This window comes from Talpa occidentalis, unplaced genomic scaffold, assembly GCF_014898055.3.
Source record: "Talpa occidentalis isolate TD23 unplaced genomic scaffold, MPIMG_talOcc4v2.1 talOcc4.11, whole genome shotgun sequence".
NCBI lineage: Eukaryota > Metazoa > Chordata > Mammalia > Eulipotyphla > Talpidae > Talpa > Talpa occidentalis.
Window position 1 is genome coordinate 99,239,715 of NW_023601104.1, and position 25,027 is coordinate 99,264,741.

Here is a 25,027-nt window from a genome sequence, read left to right on the forward strand (position 1 = left end):
ACCAGAGCCAGAGCAGGGAGCAGAGCAGGTAGGAGGACTGAAGTACACTGCTGAGGGGAGCAGCGGGCTGCAGGAGAGGTCTGCGCGCCATGTGGGACCCTCCTCCGGTGGCCGGGGAGCAGCCGGGGATCGAACCGACGCCGCAGAGGCCGCAGGCAGCTTCGCAACCCAGCGCTCAACCACTGCGCCACCGGGGAGGCCCAAATACGAGTTTTTTTTAAGCACTCAGAAACATTTTAAAAACTGACCATAAAAAAAAATAAAAATTGATCATAACCTTGACCCTAAAGAAAATTAGAATGACAGGGTATGTTATCTTGCTCAAACAGGAATCCAACTATAATCAATGATCTATAATCAACAATCAAAAAAAACTTTAATAGGAATATCCCCATATGTTTAGAAATTAATCATCATCCTACTTAAGGATCCATGAGTTAAAGAAGAAACCAAAAGGAACTTAGAACTCAGCACAGCACAGGAGGTTTTAGCCAGTGCAGTAAGACGAGGAGGCATAAAAGGCGGAAGGATTGGGAAAGAGACATTAAGTTGTTATTATTCAACAATAATATACTTGTACATATATGAACAATATTAACAAAACTACAAATAAATTATTAGAATTCTAAAGTGTTTTAGCGAGATTGCTGGACACAAGATTAATAGGCTAGAATCAGTTGCATAGCTACATACCAGCAACAAAGAGTTTGAAAATATACTTTGTAAAAAACATGTCATTGACAATAACATCAAACAATAAATACCCAAGGACATAATAATTGAGAGCTAGGCAGACATCTGCACAGAAAACCATAAAATAGCATTGAGGGTAGCAAAAGAGAAAGTCTTAAGTATCTAAGTAAATAAGTGAAGAGATATGCCACCTTGATGGATTGGAATATTCAATGTTATAAAGATGTCAGGTATAGATTCAAGGTAGTCTTACTGAAAATCCTCAAGGGATATGTTTGTGTGTTTGGCAAACTCCTTAATGTGGCAAATAATGTGAAATAAACTTGAAGGAGAAGGAATGAAAGAGGAGAAAGACAAAGACTAGAAAGACAAGAAATCAGGAGTGGCCAGGAAGACAGCAACAACAACAAAGTGGGAAAACGTTCACTGAAGGATAGAAAATTTTATTATTCAGTTACATTAAACAATATGATATTGGGAAACAGAGAAATGTGCCAGCTGAAAAAAATAAGGAATCCAGAGACAAAACCATCCTTAAGTAGACATTTGATTTATGGCAAAAAATAGTGCTACAAGCATAAAAGAATGGAAAACATTTTTAGTAAGTGATATTGACCTAACTGGTTATCCATCAGAGAAAAAAAAAGTTGATCTTTGCCTCACATTACAAAAAAAAAAAAAGATGCATTTACAAGTAACAAATATTCTAGAAGATACTAAAGAATACTGTCATGATTTTGAAATAAGGAAAATTTTTCTCAAACCAGATATGAAAAGCACTTCATATAAAGAAAAAGATTACTAATTTGATTATATTAAAAATAGAATTCAGTTACTCAAGTCATCATTAACAAAGTGAATAAATAAGAAAAGATATTTGCAACATATATAAATGACAAAGAGTATATAAAAAGGATGGTCCAAGGGGTCAAGAAATATTAATATACTTTCAAACTGATGAACTTTATTATTAATCAGGGAACTGCAAACTATATCCATAATGGGATACTTCTACAGATGGCTAAAATTTTGAAACAAAAATTATTGCCCAGAATATGGACTCTCAGATCAAAAAAATTCTCATATACTGTTAACGGGAGTACAAATTAGCATAATCTTTCCAGAATACTGCCAGCCATTCTCCATTAAAATTTTTTTTAAGTTTTTTTTCTTTTTAAAAGATTTATTTATTTATTTATACAAGCACTGGGTACAGTCAGAAGCTCAGGAGAGTGAGAGAACCCAATAGAGCCAGAGCGGGGAGCAGAGCAGGCAGAAGGACCGAAGTACACTGCTGAGGGGAGCAGCGGGCGGCAGGAGGGGTCTGTGCGCCATGTGGGACCCTCCTCCGGTGGCCGGGGAGCAGTCGGGGATGGAACCGGCGCCACAGAGGCTGTGGGCAGCTTCGCAACCCAGCGCTCAACCGCTGCACCACCGGGGAGGCCCGCTCCATTAAAATTTGATCCACGCATACCCACTGATCAAGCAACTCCACCCTAGGCATATATCTAATGTAAACGTGTGCACATGTGCACCAAAAGATAGATACAAGGATGTTCACAGCAGCTTTATTTGTAATTGTCACGTATCCATTAATATTAGAATGAATACATAAACTAGGGGACATTCATTTGGTAGAATATAAGTATCAGTAAAAATGAATGAAGCAGTTATGTTGAAGCCATGGACTCATCTCTTTCTCTCTCTCTCTCTCTCTCTCTCTCTCTCTCTCTCTCTCTCTCTCTCACACACACACACACACACACACACACACACACACACACACACACACACACAAACATACTATATGATTCCCCTTATGTAAAATTCAGAAACAAGCAGAACGAATCTCTGATGCTGGGAGTCAGGATAGCAGTTACCCTTTGGGAATGGAAGGAGAATGGGATCATTGAGAGGGTGCATGGCGTGAGGCACCCCATATACACTCAAGATTTGTATGTTATTTTCTACAAGTGTATAATGCACTAATGAAAGGTTTAAAGCGTATTCTTAAGACTATGTGGAGATAAAATTAAGATCTTGAAATGATAGCTAAGAACTCAATAATGGAACAGCTATAACATGAAAGGACTAGTGGACCTTCCTGCCCATGTACAAAACCCAAGGAGCCACTGGCACTAACAGGGTCAGATGTGTAGTAGCCTAAAGTTGAACCCTGTAGTGTTATCCACAGCTCTCTCTCTACTGAGCAACAGTCTGTCTTGGAAATGGGTCATGTCACATCTTTCATCTCATAGTTCAGGTAGAAAATAAAAAATAGCTGGTGCTGGTCTTTGCTAACAATGGCTAAATTATTTACTAGTTGGGTTACTGTAACAAGAAAATTGCTAAATAATGTGTTTGTCCTCCACAGAAGCAGAGCTTCACAGAACAACATAATGGCTGTTTTCACTGCCCAAAAAAACTTATTATAGGGCCTCTCTGGTGGCTCAAGGGGTTAAGTCTCAGCACTGTGAAGCTATGGAGCTGACCCATGTGGCACAGCAGACCTCTCCTGTCTGGCCCGCTGCTTCCCTCAGCGGTGTATTTCAGTAGACCTGCCTGTTCTGCTCCCCACTCTGTCTCTGGTGAATCCTCTCACCACACCCCCACCCCCGCACCTCTGGCCTACACCCCACCTCTTGTTTGCATAAATAAACAAAATAAATCTTTAAAAAAAAAAAAAAAGAACCGAAATGACAGATGTCATGTCACAAGAAAATGTGAATTTTTTTAATCATTGATCTAGGTTCAAATTCCAGCTACGCTCCCTTAATATTTGTGTGAATCTAGGGATGTTACTTAAACCCTGTGTCCCATGCCTCACTGTAACACTGAAAGAAGAAAAGCTACCTCTTAAGATTTCTGTGAGGATAAGAAAACATCTGTAAAAACCCTTTACGGTGTCTGGTCCATAAAATGTGTTCCGCTAGGAGAAGGCTAACGTGCCATGACACAACATGCAGCCTGGCAAGGACAGGCACGCGGTGCTAGATGACAATCCTCTGTGGACCAGCATGACACGTTTGCCCCCGACCTCTTGTTCCTGCAGAGAAATGTGGTCACTAGAATGGGTACTCCAGGAGAACTGCTCCCCCAGGGCCTGGACAGTGCCTGGCGGGCCGTGATGTCTCTGGGGAAGCATGGAGCGTGGAGGTGTGACCACAAGGATGGCTGAAGAATGAATGCCCAGTCAGAGTCATATTGTTCGCAGGGGTGAGAGAAAAGGACAGTTGATCTAATCTTAGTAGGCACAGACCTGCTGTTCTGGGGAGACAGATTTGACTGGCCCTTTCGGAGAGGGCCTGGTCACAGGCTTAAATGGAAGCAGCTGTCAGACTCATCGGAATTCTGAAATGCCCTAAACGGGCAAATCTCTGTGGCTTCTCTGTTTGAGACCTGTCCATGACTTCCCTTTGCTGTTAGGATGGGATCCAAACACCTTCACAGGCCCTGTCCGGCTCCCTTCTCGTTTCTCGCTGCTCTCTTCCTCTTACACTGTGGTCTGGCGTAAGAGTCATATTGACTTTTTCCAGTTCCTATATACCATCACGCCATCCCTTCCTCCAATTCTGAACCCATGCAGCTCCTTCTAGCTCAGAGTCACACACTAGCCCTTCATGATTCATTTCCCTTAGAAACCGTGTGCATATATTTGAGGGATCAGCTCACAAGTCACTCACTGGACAATCTTCCTTGACAGCACAGTGCTCCCCAAACTTGCCCACCACAAGGTGAGGTCCGAGGACCCTGCTGTGTGTTCCCACATCTCTCATGCTTGCTCTCTCTGAGCATTTACTACACTGTAGGGCAGCTTCCTGGTCTTGCCCCCACAACTGGAATGTAAGTGCCAACATCAGTGATTTTAATCTGCTTTTTTTTTTCGCCACTTTACTGCCAGTGCCTAGAATAATGTCCTGCTAATAGTAGACACCCCTGAAATATATTTGTTGAATAAGTGAATGAATTTCCGTATCTATATTGCATTAAGCTCCGTGAGATCTGGTTTTGTGTCAGTTCTGCACCATCAACGAAAGTACAGTGCCTGGCACATAATAGTTTCTCTTTAAATATTTATCAAACAAATTTCATTTGATACGTATTATCCATTCAAACATCATGTAAATGCTGTTTTTCAAGGATTTGTCAACAAAGGGTTGGAGTCAAATTTTTCAGTCATGTCACCTTTTTTTAATTAATGTTTCCAATCTTTTCTACTGTTTCTACATTTAAATAATCTACTTGGCAATACTTAGTCTCTCCTATTGATGCTCTAAAACGCCACTGACACCAACTTCCATATTTAAAGGTTCACTTCCTATTTACCCGCAGAGCTTCCATTCATATTGTTGTTACCACCAATGCTAATTATTTGTTGTGATCTCAAAATAAGCCCACCAAGATCTATTGAAGCTCAAACACAGGTATTAATATTTCTAACACTTTGCTTCTAACGGGAATATAAATCAGGCACTTGATTAAGTTAAATCCCCTTTGAAACACCAAATCATCTTTATAAACCTTTGTAAACACCAAGAAAGTAGAGTCTCAGAATTGTCAGTACACAATACCGCAATTATTTGAATAAAAGCTAAACCTGCAAAAAAAATCTACCTCTCCCATTTTCAGAGACATTATGTATAAAAGTCAGTGCAGGAGAGTGGTCAGGGGCATCGAAATGGACCTTGATTTCACAGAAACACCACAACAACCCAGGACCTGGAGCTTGTTTGTTTTTTATTAAATATGTATCTTCACAGTTAAACACAGTTTAACTTCTCAGTTACTGATTATACAGTATTCAACAACTGTTGATTCCTCCTGTCCATTGAGGCTATCAAGGTCATTTAATTTTTATATAGGGTATGAATGGGTAATGGTCAATGTGCTCTAAGTCTTACCAGAGCAGAATTAGCCACTTGGGGTTTTTGCTGAATGGTGAGCAAATCTGCAGCCTTACTTACTGCTCACAGCTCAGTAGAGATGAACATTAGTGAGAGTTACGACCACAGGCCAGTGTATAATAAATGGGATTGGGACTTAAGTACTTTGCTATGGTGTCATACATGCTTTTGAAGGTAGTTTTAATTAATTGATATTTATACCACCTAGTTTCAGATAGGACTTCTGATAATGTCTAAAGGCATAGTAAATATAATTCAGCAAGATAAAAAATATGGAAGTGAGGCAAATTTGGCATAGGAGAAATAAAGAGGGGGCATCACAGGGCTATTATTCTCTTCTTACCTGTGTACTGCAAGCCCCTGTATTCACTTATTGCCCCAGGAGGTTTTAAATTGGGCCAGTAATGGAACAGCATTTGCACAGCTGGAGGTTTCACTTGTGAAGGCCCATAGGCAATCACATACAAAAGATCCTAAAGGAAACAGGAGCATATCTTAACTTAGCATCATCAAATGAAAAATAAAGGTAACGCATTCAATATTACCAAAACAACAAAATATCCAACAGACAGGTCGAGACGGTTGATTTGCCTGGATGTCATCATCCAGGTGTGCTGCTCAGATCACATCATATTATAACATTATTATTTATTTATTGATCCTATAAACAAGTCTCCCAGATAGAATTCAAAAGTACACTATCTTTTATCAAATTCTTCTCTATTCAGAAAATGTGAAAGACTAACATTTTCCTAAAACACATTTCTTAATAATCCACATCTCCTATTTGAATGAAGAGAGGTTCTCAAACAACCTTTCAAATTAAATAAAACTGTCACATGATTAGAATTTGCTAAATTCCAAGAATAAGATCTATCCAAGTATATTTTCTGTTAAGCCACTGCTTTCTTCAAGTATCATTTCTGCTCTAAATGATAAATAATTAACGAGTAAGGAAAGAACGATAGGTTCTGTCACACCAAAACAATAAAACATCAATAAATTTTACCTAGATGATAGTTTTAACATACAAACAATTTTATTATATTATATGGATTAAGTTTGTGGCTATGAGTTAAATATGGTCCAAAACTTACTTTCCATACTTCTTGTTTATATTTCATGAGACATTCCAATAATTGACAATGATACACTGTGAGGGAGAAAATACAATTTGAACATGAAATGTAAGAAACAAAACATCTTTCTGAAATATAATAAACTATATTAGTATGATTTTTCACTTTTAATTATTCATTTCAACTTTATTTATTTTCACATATCCACGTTTTTCAAAAATCATGTAAGTCCTTGGGCCTCCCCTGGTGGCGCAGCGGTTGAGCGCTTGGCTGCGAGGCTGCCCGCAGCCTCTGCAGTGCCAGTTCGTTCCCCGGCCGCCGGCGAGGGTCCCACAAAAAAAAAAAAAAATCATGTAAGTCCTTGACTTCATCAAACTTTATTCCAAGACCCAACAGTGTTTCTGTTCATCTTATTCACAAAGGAAACAGAAAGAAAAAAACCTTTGTAATCAGACTTCTGGGATATAAACTGATGCCAGTGCAATCAAGAACTACATAGGAAAAGAAGTGACCTGTTGGGTCACTGTAACAGTGGGCATTTATTGAGCATTCATTATGTGCCAGGTGTTGTGCTAAAAGCTTTACCCACATCATCTCCTGACCTCCCTGCTGCAGTTAGGAAACTGAAGCTGAGCGTCCTACCTTGCCCAAGGTTGGACAGCCACCAAGTGACAGGCTGATGGATTAAAATGGGTGTCTTTTTTCATTTGACCACCAATTCCATCTTATTGAAGAATGTGTCAGCTATACAACAGCAAACTACTTTGCTTTACTTCTGTTTACTTGGGAAAGTTGTGCTTTCCCCCAAGATGATGTTTTATACCTTCCCCGATCTGTCTTCCTCTAGTCTATCCTGGCCCCGAAGCAATCAATAGTTACCAATGACCGTCCCCACCCCCACCCAGGACTCCAGTCAGTGGACATTTTCAGTCTGCCTCTTACTTGACCTCCAGCAGCATTTAGTACCACTCACCCCCGTGTCCCTTTTAAAATACTCTCTTCCCCTGACTTCATCACTAACCCTCTCAGGGTGACTGTGGCAGAAACTGCTGTTGCTACTGAACTTCAATCAACAACCCTTTCCTACTTGTCCAATTTCTAACACAGAGACTACAGACCCCTTTGCATCTAGAGATGGCCATCTGACTCTGTCTTGACCAGTGAGATCTAAGAGAGAATCAGCTGGGGAGCTTCTGAGACTTATTTTTTTTTCTCTCTGATGAAAGCAGAGGCATGCAAGGAGACCGTTCTGTAATTTCCCTGGCTGAATGTGATTGTGTAAGAATTTAACAGCCTCCACTGTGCCATCCTTCTTACAAAGAAGAGGAGAAATCCAGAAAAACACACAGATGCCATCTCTGACCCCTAATAACATGGAAATAGCTCCAAGAATTCCTATTGTGTAAACAGATATTGTTGTACTTTAAAGCCTCTGTTAGTCAAAGACAGCTTGATGCTGAGAGACACAATCTCTCTGTCCCCTTGGCAAGCTCATCCTCTCCCCCCGGCCACCATCCCACTGGCATTCCCGATACTCCACTTTTCACCCCACCGTCTCTCCATATACGGTTCAATGAATGTCACTGTGGGACACTTAGATGAAGGCTCAAGTTCATTACATCTAGTCCAGAGCTCTGTTCTGAGTTCCAGACTCATAATACAACCTCCTTGTACCATCACTTCTTTCTTTTTATTTTTTAAAGAAAGCTGATTGACTTGCATTTTTGTGTTTTGGATATGTATATACTTATTACTGCGGTTGCGTGTATGTCTCCAGTTTTATTAAGATATAATTTATATATAACATTATATTAGTCCAAGGTGTACCATCGCCTCCTCATTGTCTCAAAGACACCTTGAACACAACATATCCAAAACAGATCTATGATCTTCCCTCAGGAGCCTGCTGTTCTTCCAGTGTCTCCTTTCTTTCTCCGCGAATAGAACCATCATGTGACCAGTTAAAAAGCCAGAATCCACTACATTCACCTTGTCACCAAGTTCCCATCACTTTTCTCACTCTCACCCCCCTTGCTTCTGTATGCCTAGACGAATGCAATGACCTCTGTCGGTCAATCAAAAGCCTCTCTGGCTCCTTTTTAATCCACTGTCAATGCAGTCAGGGTGACAGATTCAAAGTCCTTTGGTGGATTCCCACTAAACGCTGTATGAACACAGGACTCCCAAATAGAACCCACAACATCCCACAGAAGTCCGGGTCTCATTTCATACCAGGCAGCCCTCACACTGAGCTCCAGCTGCACTGCTCTTCAGTCCCTCCTGCTTGCCAGCTTCTCTTCTGAAACCTGGGGTTCCTTCACCTGGAAATCTCCACTCCCTTGTAGGCCTTGTTAATGCTACTCATCCTTTAGTGCTCAGACCAATGCTTACTTCCACATGATTTAAGAATTCTCCCTTTAGAGGGTCTTCTTGTGGCCTAACATACATTGTTTGACCCACTGTCACTGTTGGCACTTTAGGGTTTTTTTGTTTGTTTGTTTGTTTGTTTAGATTTATTTATACAAGCACTGGGTACAGTCAGAAGCGCGGGAGGGTGAGCGAATTCACTAGAGCCAGAGCGGGGAGCAGAGCAGGCAGAAGGACCGAAGTACACTGCTGAGGGGAGCAGCAGGCGGCAGGAGAGGTCTGAGCGCCATGTGGGACCCTCCTCCCGGTGGCCGGGGAGCAGCCGGGGGTCGAACCGGCACTGAGGAGGCTGCGGGCAGCTTCACAACCCAGTGCTCAACTGCTGCACCACCGGGGAGGCCCACTTTAGGTTTGTTTTTATGATGATTTGATGAATGTCTTCTCCCTTCACCATAGAGTGAGCTTCCTGAGGCGAGGGCAGAGGTCAACTCCGTTTTGCTGACCATGATGTCCCCAGCGCCCGGCACAAGAAGATACTACAGAGTGTGTGAGTGGCTGCCAGAGCTATAATGCTGCTAAGTCATCCCAGTGTCCCCGCTTGCAGATAACCCAGGCCACGTTCCCTTACCACTGTCTGCTATTCCCTGTGTGCAGCTACACAAACTGTTCAGGGCAGTCTTCTGACAGCCCCATAAACGACTTGGAGAGGCTCTTTGTCTAAAACTGCTCCCCGCACCAGAATGCCCCACTTACCCTATCAGTCAAAATTCTATCCATATTTTAAGGCCCTGAAGATCTTCCCAGTCATTTGCACCCATGGAGCTCTCTCCTATGGTGAATTTACGCCATCTATGGTATGTATGTGGTAGTTTTACATGCTACTTTACATTGTAAATTAATCATTTATGTGAATATGCCTAATCCTGCCAATGAGACATAAGCCCAAAGCAAGCATCCTGTCTTTCACTCCCAGGTGGTTTCCACAATGCCTATCACAGAGCCGTGTGCCTTGGAGTCACCCCGCAAATGCCCGATCCTTGAACAATGTCCATGCTGTCCTTAGCATGCCATCGGCTACCCTCTGCTGTCTCTCCCAGTAAAGATTCAAACAATAGCGTGTGATTTGCCACTTGGTTCCTGAGAGCCCTGGCACATATGTTCTTAATGGTTTTCTATGTCACAAGACTAGTTCGGGGCCTCCCTGGTGTCGCAAGGGGTTAAGCACCACACTGTGAAGCTGTCCGCAGCCTCTGCAGCAGGACTTCGATCCCTGGTCAGTCAGGGAGCTACCCACCTGGAGCAGCAGACCTCTCCTGTCTTGCCCGCTGCTCCCCTCAGCAGTATATTTCAGTCAGTCTGCCTGTTCTGCTCCCCACTCTGTCTCTGGTGAATCCTCTTGTAACAGGGTGGTCCCCAGGAAAGGGGGAGGTTCCAGGTCCCTGCCCCACCCAAATGGAGGGTGGAGCTGAGCAGGGAGAGAAGAGGCTGCAGAGGAGACGGAGGAAGGAAGGAAGCAGGATGGAGCCAGAAGGAGACCTGGAGGAGGCGCATAGAGCCTAGAGACACGTGAAGAAACTGCGCTTGTCTTTTGGTCGTGGACTGAGTGACACAGATGTGGGTGAGACCTGTGGGGAGGTGACCATGGCAGCTTTTATCTTTATTTTGATTTTGCTCTTTTCCTTCCGGGCTTGTCTGGTTGTTTCTGACCCTTTTCTGTGGGTCCCCACTGGAAGATGCTCTAGACTTGTGGCAGGCTTTGGGGCCCTGCTCTGGGCCAATCCCATTTGGATGGAGTTTTACCCATGAGGGGACGGGTAACTTTGCGTGCTTGATTTAGAAACTAAGATTCTTTGTCTTTCCTGTATTGTTTCCTAATTGTATTAAAGTTCCTTCCCATTAAAGTCTCATGTTTTGTGTTAATGCGGCGGATGGCAGAACCCATTTAGAGCAGGCAGGTTTTGGGGGGGTCTGGGGTGCACCTCTCCCTGCCCTGTAACACTCTCACCACCCCCATACCTCTGGCCTGTACCCTAGTTCTTGTGTGCATAATAAATAAATCTTAAAAAAATAGTAAGAAAAAAACAAGACTAGTTTGGAGTCCTTATGTAATCCATAGCACAGAATAAGCCGACTACAAACACTCCCCCGTGAACAGACGAAGATACAGATTTCAAAATAATAGAAGTAGCTCTCTGGGCACAGGGGTTTCCCAGAAAAACTTTCACGGCAGAGGGAAACTGGCAGGTCGCCATCACCCACATTGTCAGTAATTGAGCATTTACAACGTGGCCCTTACCAAGCCAGCACTTTACATACACTTAACTCACTGGACCCTCACAACAACACATTAACGTACTTCAGGAAGCATTTGATAGAGGAGGAAACTTGAGCTTGAGGAATTTCAGAACTTGTTCAAGACTGTGCTAATAGAAGTTTGCAGGTGAGCTCAGGTGTGCCTCAAAACACATGATTTTACACAGAAAACAGGACCAAAGCCTCATTTAACTAGATTCCAAATAAAGGGTTTTTCTTCTCAGGACATAATACATAATATAAATTCCATTTTGAGGAGTCAGAGCAGGATATGAGCTATAGTTTTCAAAAATGTTTATACATTTGAATCAAGCTCATATAGTAATCACAAGGGATTTCATATCTAAAGGATGACACTGCAGATTAAGAAGTAATCAGGGAAACGCAAATCAAAACTACAATGAGATACCATCTTAACCAGTGAGAATGGCACATATTTAAAAAACTAGCTACAACAAAAGTTGGCGAGGATGTGGAGAGAAAGGAACTCTTCTGCACTGCTGGTGGGAGTGCAAACTGATCCAACCACTATAGAGAGCTGTGTGGAGATTCCTCAACCTGCTAAAGATGGAGCTTCCATATGATCTAGGAATTCTACTCCTAGGTATTTACCCAAAGGACAGAGAATCATTAATTCAAAAGGGCACCTGCACCCCTATGTTTATAGCAGCACTGTTTACAATAGCTAAGCTATGGAAACAACCCAAATGTCCAAAATCAGATGACTGGATCAAGATGTGGTACATATACACCATGGAATATTACTCAGCAGTCAAAAAAGATAAACTCATGCAATTTGCAGCAACATGGATGGAACTGGAAGGGTTCATGCTCAGGGAAGTAAGCCAGGAAGAAAAAGAAAAATACCAGATGGTCTCACTCATAGCAGGGATTTAGAAAACCTAAATAAGGGACCAGGAAAAAGACTAATTATAGGAAAGTAAAAATCAAAATTAATAAGCAACTATAAACCAGAGACACACTACGGAGGGAGGGGCGGGGAGGAGGGATTAGTGTCAAAATAAGGGGGGTGGGAATTGTATGGGGAATATAACCAAGATGAAAATGCATACATTGTGCAAAAATGAAAAATGATGTAAAAATATATAAATTTTAAAAATTAAATTTTAAAGAAAGATTTTAAAGTGAAAACCTTTTTCACTCAGAAATTCATTTATGTATTATTTCAATAAGTAGAAAGTTCAAAAACAGTGCCATCAAATGTGTTCACTTCCCAGATAAACATTAAGTGAAAATAAAGACTGAATTCCTATCTTAGCATGTGACCCCAACAGCCAGCCCCTTTGTAGGTCAGTTCCCCCAAGTTTATCTGTAACTAGACTGATACAAGGAAGTCAAAGAGAGTAAATCATATAAAATTCAACATCACTCATATTCAAAAATACAAATACAAATCAAAACAAAGAGGTCTTATTTTCCATCCATCCAAATTTATATGAATTTTATGATGATACTCAGTAACAGATCACTTTCATATCACAGTTAGTGGGAAAATTGAAGTTTTTTCAAGGCCTTTAACCCAGTAATTTCTCTTTCATGAATTGATTGTAAGAAAATAGAAAGGCAATAAGATTTATTTTGTTCAAGGACACCTAAGTGGCATTAGAGTAGCAAATTCACAAAATATTAAATCAGTCTCTTCAGTTGTTACAATTATAGGTGATTTTATTATTTCTGATTTTACTATTTCCATATACTTATAGTCAACCAATTTCCAGTCAATGTTTGAAAACTGTCCCCACACATTTTAAAAATATCACGAGCCAGCAAGAATACGGCTAAAAGCAACAGGGAAGGGAAATTTCTTTCAACTCGAAAGTCTGCTTTCTAACACCTGTCCAGTTGTCTATTCCACCAAGAGTTCTTCTGGTGTGAGAATTTCTAGGCTGTTGGTTTGATGTCCTATTTTACTGCTGGTATCAGAATTAGTCAAGACACCCAAACTTCCACTTACCTGGGTTGGATGTGTACTGCATTGCAATCATTAGCATGGATGATGCAGAGAGATTAACATGGGCAGGAACACCTTCTCTCCTTGAGGAACCCACTGAAACCAAAACATTTTTTATTAGACACAATCTAATCTGCCTCTCTCTGTCTCTCTCTACATATAACATAGATAGATGTAATAGATTTCTAATGGCTACAGGTATCTCATATATGTGTATATACACATTTCTTTGCATTGGGCATGAGAATTGAGAAAAAACTTTTATAAAAAGTCCCAACCAAATCAATGGAAATCCTACCCTACAAATGTTATATTTGCCATTATCAATGGCCAAAATTTCATGAGAATCTATAATGAGCAGAACAATGCCAGAATGTGATGTAATGGCTTTATCAGAGTTATACTTAGATTGATCTCTGTTCCCAAAATGTTTATATCTAGGTGGAAAAGAAAGAAAAAGCAGAATCCTCTATGTACTCAAATATATAACGTGTATACCAATAAGAAAGTAAAAATAAAGATTTCTGAGCCCAACCTGAATACATTAACTTTCAGAAATGCAAATGAAATAATGGTTTACTTATCACAGGTAACTTAATTTATCACACATATCATGTATGATTAATTAAAATCATGTATTATAAAATTAATATATTCAAAATTATTTTCAATTCCCATATCATTAAACAATTTTATTCAAACCTCAACACTAACTTCAATATGAACTTTATCACCATGAGAACCACTTTTTTTCAGTTTTCCAGAGCTTACCATCTTCACATTCATTTGAGGTGTTTGAAAGAAAGCATTTTTTGAATCTGTGCATAATGCTGTCCCTGGACATTTTCTCCTAGGCCACAAGTATTCAATCATAGAGCAAGCTGGTTTCTTCACAATTCATCTCATAGCTGTCCAGTCGTGATCTCCATGCAATAACCAATTAGATACTGCTTTTGAGACATTGTTCAGTGGCTTGTTTACAATGATATCCAACACTATACTAAATCTCCTCCTCTCTCCTTTTTAATAGCATGTATCAGGTGCACTGTCCACATTCAAAACTAGCTCAAATGGAGGTCGCTGTGGGGAAAGTGTGGTCTCCAGAGAATGCTTTATTATTCTAAACACAGTGGTTGAGAGGGACCCAAGAGGAGAAACTTTGTAAGTGAGCAAATAAAAACTGAATTCCTCTTTTCTCAGGGATCCTTGCAGAAATCTCCCCAAATAGTGGGACGTGTGTGAAATACTGCCCACAAAGGAAGAACACAACAGTGCATAATGAATACAGCGCCCTCCAAACTCCTCTCACTTCTTACATGTTAGGGAAGACAGGAAAAAAAGCAGACAGCCTGTTTTATTGTTTTATGTAAGATTAAAATTGAATATATGGGGACTGCATCTCACCTACATCCAAAAAGAATAAGGCAGCCGTAATAAAACATGTTTATAAAACAATCATTAAGACATTAACAAAAGATGAGTGCTGTAATAGAGAAAACCAAACTTAACATGTTTTTTTTCTTTTTTTCCCTAAAGGACTGTGACCACCGCAATGGACCGGGATCTTTACATTAGCTTCACAGACATTTTTAAAAATTTGAACACATCGATAATAAAGTTCCATTTACCTGAGATTGTTTCATTACCCACTTGCAACCCCACCAAGCAGATGACATTCGGGTGGATAAGTTAGTTTGGCCATACAGTATAATTATATACGAGTAATTACACAGATTTGGAGATCAGTTCATTGCCCTTAGAAAAGCTGATTAATAAAACTTCAAGAGAACTTTGAGCCAAATCTTAAAGAACAAGAAGCAATTGCTCCCAACATCTATCCAGGCAGCTTGTTCAAATTCGGCTTCTGCGACCCATCCTAGAAGGTCTAATTTAGGCAGCTTGGAAGCAGGAAAGCTATGTGTGAGTGAGCATGTGTGAGCAGCACAGTGTCACTGTGGCACTGGTGGCCACAGACCCCATTTGAGAATCCCATTGGAAGGATGAGAAATAAGGAAGCTAGCCAGACACCGGAGGAATAACAGCAGGCCCCTGGTGTCCTTGTTTAAAAAAAAGAAAACTTAATTTCTGCCATAGTCAAGAAAAATAATTCTATATATCCATCCCTACTGAGGACAAGAGTTTTCACCTTTGTTTAAATTCATCCTAAACTTTTTAATAATAAGCATTCCTAAAAAATGAAAACTACTATTACGGGAGCTGAGAGTCACTGTGCTTGGAGGCCTCTGGAAAAGGAAGAGAGGGCCCAACGTTCCAGATGATTTAGGGAAAATGTATTTGGACAACAGCCCCAATGGCTTGGTAACCTCTGGGTGTCCCTCCTGCCCCTACAAGTCCATGCTCTCCCGCAAGCACGGCCAGCCACAAAGCCAAAAGTATTCCCTTGGCCCAAACCCTAGGAAATTGGCTCCAATATTTATATAAACAGACGCCGCCTGCAATTTCTTAGCCTTCTAACAGACCGAATAAAATCACTGCAATTCTAATTTAATAAACATGCACAGCACACGTCATTTACTGAATCTTGTTAAAAAGTTAGGACGTAAACAGATGTGCAGCTTGTCCCCATGAGGACGGATAAAGCCAAAACCGTATACAATGGAAGAAAGAGAATTTATCAAAAAAGAGAGAGAATTTTACATTTAATATTATGCTCAGGAAACAGAATTAAGAGTTCCAAGTCCTGATCCCTGATCCTCCCAGTACCACCAGAATAACCATCACCACCACCCGCTCCCACAATGAACAATAACAATTTCTTAATCTGTTCCTGTATTCTGTAGCTCCTAATACAGTCTCATGTACATTTTACATGATTCTCAAAAAAATAAATAAATAAATAGGAAAAGCCATTTTACATAAGAGAAAGTGAATTACTTGCATGAGAGCACCAACTTAGAGAATCCCGACTATAACAAGTCACTTGATTTCTCAACTAATGTTCCAGCCATTTACTCATTCAGTGAGTATTTTTGTAGTAACTGCTATGCACCAAGCATTGTCCTAGGCCAGGAAAACACAGTCGCAAAAAGACAGGCAAGTCTTTGTCCTTATAGAGCTGAAATGCTAGAGCTCTGCCGCCCAATATGGTGATCACTGGCCATATGTGGCTGTTTAACATCTAAATTAATTCAATTAAGAATTGGAATCTAGTCTCACTAGATAAATTTCAAGGGCTCAGGAGTTGCACAGGGCTAGTGGCCACAGTAGCGGCACAGAATTTTATAGAACATTCCTAGCATCAAAGAAAGTTTTGTGGTCAGTGCTGTTTTAGAGAAATAGGCAAGTGCCTGTGAAAAAAATGTAAAGCAGGACAAGGGAAAAGAAAGAGCTAGAGAGGAGGAGAGAGGAGGGCATCTCAAAAGATGTGATATTTGAGCCGAGACCTAAACATGGTGAGGAAGCAAATGAGGTAACCATTTGAGAGAGGGACTTTTTGAAAGAGGGAAAAGTCAGGAGGAAAGCAAAGGGTTGAAGATTATGAGATCTGAAGCTTTATAAAAGTGCAGAAAGGTCAGTGTGGGCAGAGCAGAGTGAACAAAAGGGACAGGTGGTGATGGAGCAGCATGTGGGCGGGGGCCAGACCTCAGGGGCCTGATGGGCTGCAGGATGCTGAGTCTGACCCGTGGGAGTGATGGGAAGCTCCCTGAGGGTTGTGACAGGGGAGGTGACATGATCTGATGTGCATGTTTGGGGGCTAGCTCTGGGTTTTGGTGGAGGATGGGCTGGAGGAGTGCCAAGAGGAGAGGCAGAGAGACTGGTCAGAAGCGACTGGCTGGTTCAGATGAGAGGTGGTGGTAAGGCATGGTCTGTATTGAAACAGATTTTTTTTTCTAATTGAAACAGATGTCAATAAACCCCACTAGGCTTATACTTTTTTTTAGGTAAGGGAGTCATCAGGAAAGAAGACAGACATTCTGGAGCCAGTTGCACCACACAACAGAACCACGTCCAGTGCTCGGCCAGACTGCACTGCGGCAGCAAAAAGTGGTCTCTCTGTAAAAGGAGGTAACTGTGCTCCACGAAACAGGCTTTGAGCATGAGATACCTGTACCTTCAGGAGGGAAGAATCTAAAGGGAAACATGAAGGGAAGACTAACACCCCAAAGCCTCTGCAGCATTAAAATATTTGCAGATTAGGGCCCCCCTTGTAGTGCAGGGGTTAAAGTCTCAGCACTATCAAACTATCAGCAGCCACTGCCACAAAAGTGCGATCCCCGACTAGGGAGTTGACACACATAGTGCAGCAGAACTCTCCTGTCTGGCCCACTGCTCCCCTCAACAGTGTATTTGAGGGGATCCGCCTGTTCTGCTCCCCACTCTGTCTCTGGTGAGTCCTCTCACCCCCTGCACCTCTGGCCTACACCCCAGTTCTTGTATGCATAAATAAATAAAAAATAAATCTTTTTAAAAAAAATTGCAGATTGGCAGATTAATGAAAATCATGGAAGACAAGATTAACCAATAACACTTCAAACTGTTCTGTCAGGTTCTGTGGGATCAAAACCTGCTAAAGTGATTAATGATATTATAATAACAAAGCCTAGGGAGAAAAATCCCAAGCCCCAGTGGATGGCCATTTTTTCAAGCAGTATTTAAGATGACAAGATTTTTCAGGACAATATGTGAATTTGAGCAAAATATCAGAATTAGTTGTGATGGGATTTGACCTGTCTGTCAGGTGACCCTGTGCTTGATCTTTTATACACAGGTAGAAACATTCCACAACACTCAGAGGCCATTCCTACATGTTACAGCATGGTCTCCATAACAAATATGGGCAGAAGACAGGGGAGGTTATGATTATTCACAATTTTATAGCTGAGAGAGCTAAAATTTGATGAGGTTGCAAGATTTATCAACAAAGGACTATTGTTCAGCTCTTCTGGATTCTTGCTCCAAAACAATCCCCACAATTCAACAGTAAAGCTCTCAAGTTTAGTAAAGAGTAAGATGCCTTGTAAAAATAATCATTAGCTAATAAAACAGATTTTACATATAAAACATGATTTAAATAGCACCAATCTCTTATACCGGGTTTTGATTGTGTTTCTTTTGTATGTATTTATTCATCTTTGGAAGTTCGTGACAACATAACACACATCTTCTATAGCAGTAGTAGAACAAAAAATCCAGGCACAGAGGTCTGGAAGTAGATATTCAATTAAACTGAACAAGTGTTCTTAAGTCAATGCAGAATCAGAATGAAGTTTTAGGCTTCCTGAAGGGAAGTTACTCTTGAAAAAGTCCAAATTGAAAAGAAGCTAAAGGGGCTCAACCCTGTGGCGCAGAGGTTGAGCGCTGGGCTGCGAAGCTGCCCGCAGCCTCTGCAGCGCCGGTTCGATCCCTGGCCAAGGGCGAGGGTCCCACATGGGGCAATGGACCTCTCCTGCCGCGCCCGCTGCTCCCCTCAGCAGTGTATTTCGTCAATCTGCCTGTTTTTCTCCCCACTCTGGCTCTGGTGAATTCTCTCACCCTCCCGCGCTTCTGACTGTACCCAGTGCTTGTATAAATAAATAAATAAATCTTAAAAAAAAAAAAAAAGACTGCATAGTCCAGGCTGCAAAATATGCTAGAAGGGCCTTCAACTGATATGTTCAACCTCATTAATATTTAAAATAATGTAGGCTACATTAATGTTCATTTGGGTCAGCTTATTTTCTTCTTTGCGAAACTATCATCTTCCAACACCCAGATTTCAAGTCAATCCACAAATCACAGAGCCTTTATTAGAAAAAGAGAGGTTTCCATGGTGAAATGCAGATGAATTTTTCAATTCTTAGTAACTCCTTTAATATATATCTCATAAACAGAGCATATTGCACACACTTGGAATAAAAAGAAATAAATCTTATTTATGGAAGGAGTTAAAAAGAAATGGTTATATCAAAGGAAATTTGTATAATAAATTGAAGTTTGTGCTTCTGCAATAGCTCAAAAGGAATACTTAATAAAAGCACAGTACTTCAGTTTATTGACAAAAATAATATGAAGGATATTAGACTTTGATGGTGAACTTAATGTAGTATATTCAGATGTTGATTTATAATCCAATATACCAGAAACCTATATGTTATTAACTAATGTTATTTCAATAAAAAAAATTATTTAATGACGTGAGGGACATAACTGATATGTACGAAGGCTCTTAGCCTGAAGGAGCTGCAATACCACCTCAGATCCACTTCAGAGCGCAAAGCTTCGGCTTCTAGACCCTTAATGATACCATCACTTAACACCTCAAAAACTGCCCATGTTTTTACATTTGACCTTGCAAACTCCACACCAAGAAGATAAAGTCTTTTTTGTCTTAAAGACATTATCAAGTACTCGGAAAATGCAACACCTTTCATCCTAACATCACAGTCCTGAAATAAAAATATTCTGGAAGAAGTTAAAACAGTCCTCTCTTCAAAGGAGAGGTCTTAAAAGAGGGAACGTGGGTCAGGAATTCTAAACACAATTTGCACAAAAGAAAGCAACATGGATGCAAAGAGCAGCAGCCACTGGTCCTCGTATCCATCCACCCTGACAAGATAATTCCAGAACCACATTCCTCTGTGGGCGGGTCTGTGTCTTTTGTATCTACTGTGTGAAGGAGCAAGCAGAAAAGAAGCACCTGGTCATCTCATAAGATAGGGCTGTAAAAGTAGTAGTACTTATTTTCCAAAGATATAAAGATAACAAACATAGGCTGCTCTTGAACCACAGAAACAGCGACTAGAAAGGAAAATCAGAACTAACAGACTAGAACAAGGAGAACAAAATAAATTAACCAGAACAATGACTGGGTTAGAGGGAAGGAATGTGCCTCCTACATCAAGTACAGGGGATGCTCTTTAGGCCAGAATTATTTTGTCAGAGGAGACCGTAGAGGCAAAACACGTTTTCCAAACCCCTCCGTTACAGCTGAAATAATGGAATTCCAGAATTCATACCTTGAAATGAACACCAAGTTCCTCCAACCAGTGAGCACTAAAAATCACACAAATTTTGTAAACTCAACTTACTGTTTTGTTCTCCTCAGTTGCCAACGCTCACACATCTAAATAAGTAACAATTCTAATGTGACTACAAGATGTTGGGGGCGGGGGCTGTGTTTCTAATTAAGTAGAAATTAAAACTCAAGCATGCAGAAACATTGCCAGCTGTCACAATGCTAAATCAGTCTTCAGTATAACTTCAGAGGTTTGGGAGACTCAATGTCTCTCCCCAAATTATTACCTTATTCAAAAAAACACAGTGATTATTAGAAAGATGCAGTCCTCACCTGTTATTAAGAGAATATTCCTGTGCCTAATTTTACCTTTTAAAAAATGGCTACATAATTCTATGACTGTATCCACAAAAGTAATGTCACATGGGACAGAAAAAGAAAACGACTGGCTATTCTATTCCTTGAATGGTATTCTTGGTCTGCTAATTTTCTTGAATTGCTATATAATTTAGGCAAAAGTCAGATTCTACTAAAAAATATGAAAATTACAATTCTGTAGCTAAAATCAAATTTATGTAAAATAAATAAATGTGGCTCAAAAGGTGCATGAGTTTACCCGTTGTTATTAAACAGCAACAATTTTAATAAAACCATAAGTACATTAGAAAAAAGCTGGAAAATGATCACTAGGAATTAAATGTGAACTCTACAGGTATTTCTGTAGAACAAGAACTGAGAAAAGTAAACTAACACACATTGAACATTAGGCTTTGTGTTAGTACCTTAGCAATGTTCCAGGGTGATCATCTCAATTATCACAACTCCTAAAGGCAACTATGATTATGAATCTCACTTTTCAGGTAAGAAACAGAAGGATTAGGCAACTTGCCTAAGGTCACACAGCTAGCTGACAAGAGAGATGTGACTAAAATCTAGATCTATTTGATTCTTAAACCCATAATCTTCACAGATTATCCACTGAAAATAGATTAATTCATAAACGATTTCTTTTTTAAAATACTTAAGAAGGACTTTGATCATAAAAACCAAGACCCAATTCTCTTTGCTCTTATGTCTGGAAAGCCTGAATAATTAAGGCTATAACTGTAAATGAAGTCAATTCTGCGTTTATAACAGTACCTTCCACATGAGTTGCAGGCCTTAGCATTGTTCAAAGTGTTGTCATAAATTTGACTCACTTCATCATCACAGCACCCCTGTGAGGAAAGGCTGTTGCTATCATCACCTGTAAATGAGGTTCCAACTACGTCAGTCACCCAATATCACATAGTAGATTGTGGGCAGAGCTGGGACTAGAACCCACGAATCCTGACACTACTGCTCTTCGCATCACACCCCTCAGCCTTCAGATGAGGACGATATGAGTCTCTACAACTGAGGCAACATTCTCTCCACCTTTTTAGAGTGGCTACAGATGCCATAGTTTATACATAGTAAATACAGCGGTGCCTTCACATGTCCTTTCTTTCTATTCTATAAGCTCAAACTATCTGAATAAAACAATTCTGAGGTATAATCATTTTTCATTCCTTTGTTTTCACCACAATATTCAAGCTGAAATGACTGAGTTTAAATCACTAGTACATGTTTATAGCAACTGATTCCATTATATCTTGAAAATCTACAGCCTATAACAGGAAAAGCAATTTCCATTCGTATAATACAAAAAATAATCTAGCATTAGGTAAGACTGGACTTACATATAGCCATTGGTAGAAAAGATGTGCTAAGATATTCAATAATATCCTTGTGCAGAAATGGAGGAAAGGTAGCTAATGTTGAGATCATCGTGTAGGGCAAAGTACTCAGAATATCATCGTTGAGAAAGGGTAGCAAACATGTAGTTGTATAAAATATCGACTGTCCAAGATCTACAAAACAAAATTGACAATCAGTCACTGAATATATTGCCATTTAACAGCATGTTAATTTCACACTGTAAGTTTTTTATGAATTGGTTTAATTTATAAGCAATTGTTTTTCCCTTCTTATTAAGATCTCCAAAACATAGTGTTTACTGTAAGCTCTGTGTATACAGTAGCTACTCAATAAAAGACTCATGAATAGCTGCATTAAGAAATATAGATACTATTTTACATGAACTCTTCCTCAACGCTTTATCAATTTTCAGTAAAACTCAATGTTCATATTTCGAGTTACTTCTTGATTTCATAAATTAAAAGCACTTTCCATGTGATCATGTATCCCTGAAATTCCTCCAGCATTCTTACCTTCATTACATTTTATACCAGAAAACTGTGGCACAAAGACATTAAATTGTTTTCCCACTGGAAGCTTTTTAAAAGTCAAGGGCAGGACTGGAAATAAAACCAGGCCATTTCTGCTCCATCAACCAAACCACAAGCTTCCTACATCTGGCGTCTTGTGCAATGAGGTCATTGGTGTCTTCCAGCACAATGACAGGTTCAGCACACACCGAGGAAGCAGCGAACTGAGACTGCGTGACCCTGCGCATCCAGTCATCAAGGAAGGAGGTGGCATCTATCAGCATTTTCATCAACATTTTTAAATGGGGAAATGAACAGTACCTACCACACTTCTTTAGAAGGGTTGTCAGGAGGATTAAATGAGATATATGCAAAGTACTTAACACAGCACATAATACGTGCTCCACAGATATTAGCCATTATTATAAATACTAGTACTGTTACTATTACCTGTACAAGGAGTAAAATAGAGGACATTCAAAAAAACACATTGTTCAGCTTTGGAATGCATGTAGAACAAACCTCATTATGCTGAATATATGTTCTGATATTTCTGGACCTCTCAAAATATAGATCACTAGATGAGATTTGGATAATTCTTATTTATCAAAAAAGAAAATTACTAAACCTGTTTGTTTTGCAGCAGATTTACCTTCTAAGGGCTGTTTGGATGGCTAATGTCATTTCTGATTATTGTTGGAATTAATGTGGCAAAGAAAGCGCAGCAGGTGTGACCACACTGCCCAAATGGAGCCATGGTTGGTAGGCCTTGGCCTCAGACTGATGAAACTGGGGTCAAGTTCACAGACGTTTTCCTAACAATTAACTGCAGTTGTGCAGAAAAGACACTTCAGCTGCATTTTAAACCAGTTGCAGACTATTAGCCCTGAAAAGGGCCTCACAGTCACCTGGAGTATTTTTCATGCCAGGAGCTGAGATCTGGAGAGGGGAATGACCACCTGGGAGTTCGTGGTTGCCCTGTGAGAAGTGCACCTCCTGATCTTCCAGGTACACCCCACAGCCCCAGGAGAGGACCCCGCCTTGTGCAGTGGGGCTCAGGCAGGTAGGCGAAAGAGTCACCCAGAGAGCTTGTTAAATCAGGATAAAAAGGACCCACCCTTCAACAATTCTTATTCAGAAGTCCTGGGCTGGGACCCAGAATTCCATGTTCCATGCTCCCAGGGTGGCTCTACGGACCCTCAAATCACACTAGAGATACAATGTTGCACGTTTTTTTAACCTCTATGGGATGGTAGACTGAGTGTTTCCCTATTTTCTAAGCTCTGTTGTTCAGAACAAGAACACAGTATAGGGATAACAGTGAAGAGGAAAGTCACAAAAACAGCTGTTACATAAAAGCAAAAAATACAAATCATTCCCCCTGAAAATTGTCATAATTTACATATTAATTGCAAGTAAATGTTAGGCAGGCAGTTACCAAATCAAGTGCTTTTATCTCCACCAGGGGGCTTTGAAGACCAGGAAGTGCTGCCCTAACACAGTGGCCCACCCCAGAGTCAGGCGGGCCGCAATGGCCTGGGAACTGGCAGTCCCAGAGGCTCTGGCAGGCTCACCACCATGGTGAGCTCTGGCAGCCTGGCATTCAGAATCATCTCCTTTGAGTTCTGAGCTGGGACAGGATCGCATGAAAGTGACTAGCCTTAGACAGTTACAAAATTACATATACCATAAGCAAATTCACAAATTTCAACATTTTTTAATACTCATTAAAATACAAAAATATAGCGATAGCGAAAAATTGAATAATCATGTAATCACTGTTGCGAAAACAGATTTTTTACATTTATTTTTAATTAGGAACACATCTTACTAAATAAACCATTAAACATTCTCTTAAGAAAGTTAGCCATAACTAAAAGGCAAAATAACCCAACCACCCATCCATTTCCCAAAATTCCAATTTTTCTGTATAATGAAATTTCATTATCATACTCCCAGAAGCCAAATTACCAGTGTTTCACAGTTCAGACAACTAATATTCTAAAAGTGCATTTTCTACAAAATTCCCCTTTCTGATGGTATGGTTTTTCTATCTGATTCTTCCAAATACAGTATTGATCAGTTAAACAGTAGCTATTATTGTACTCCTTTTTATAGGTTAGACAAATTTGATAAGCAAGCAAGATAATGAAGCTGACTAGACACAATAGAAAGGGGAGAAAGTTAAAAAAAGGAATGTTCTTAGGCTCCTGTTCTAAAGTGCCCCTCACACTGCACACTAGCTACCAGTCACAGCACCACCCTGTGTTGTACCACTTTGTCAACATTCTGCAAAAACTACTGATTATCAGTTAAATTTGGAGGAGTTCTCAGAGACTTCTTATCTCACTTCCTGGATTTAGAGACACCATAATTAAGGCTCATTGCAAGAAAAGTTCTAGCCACACAAAAGACCTTTCAAACAATTTATTACAATAACAATAGTCTCCAGCATCCATAATCATCCATGTACATTTTCAAAGGTCTCAATTAAA

The 25,027-nt window shown here is 40.3% G+C and overlaps 1 protein-coding gene and 1 long non-coding RNA gene across 4 annotated transcripts in view; one reads left to right on the forward strand and one right to left on the reverse strand.

Moving 5' to 3' along the window:
• LOC119239444 (uncharacterized) overlaps nt 1-14,989 on the forward strand; it is a 46,296-nt gene extending 31,307 nt beyond the window's left edge. For 2 of the 3 annotated variants that reach the window (XR_008550913.1, XR_005123859.1), the window contains exons 4-6: nt 9,500-9,590; nt 9,829-9,897; nt 10,017-10,154. This is a non-coding gene — a long non-coding RNA (uncharacterized LOC119239444). Of the gene's footprint in view, nt 1-9,499; nt 9,591-9,828; nt 9,898-10,016; nt 10,155-14,864 lie in introns of those variants that run through there. The other variant, XR_008550914.1, reaches the window with a different exon arrangement.
• UNC79 (unc-79 homolog, NALCN channel complex subunit) overlaps nt 1-25,027 on the reverse strand; it is a 229,275-nt gene that overhangs the window by 160,196 nt on the left and 44,052 nt on the right. The window contains exons 4-7 of the mRNA XM_054692786.1: nt 22,005-22,175; nt 13,332-13,424; nt 6,695-6,750; nt 5,941-6,070 (exon numbers count right to left, since the gene is read on the reverse strand). Of these exons, the coding sequence (XP_054548761.1) occupies nt 5,941-6,070; nt 6,695-6,750; nt 13,332-13,424; nt 22,005-22,175 (450 nt within the window). The remainder of the gene's footprint in view (nt 1-5,940; nt 6,071-6,694; nt 6,751-13,331; nt 13,425-22,004; nt 22,176-25,027) is intronic.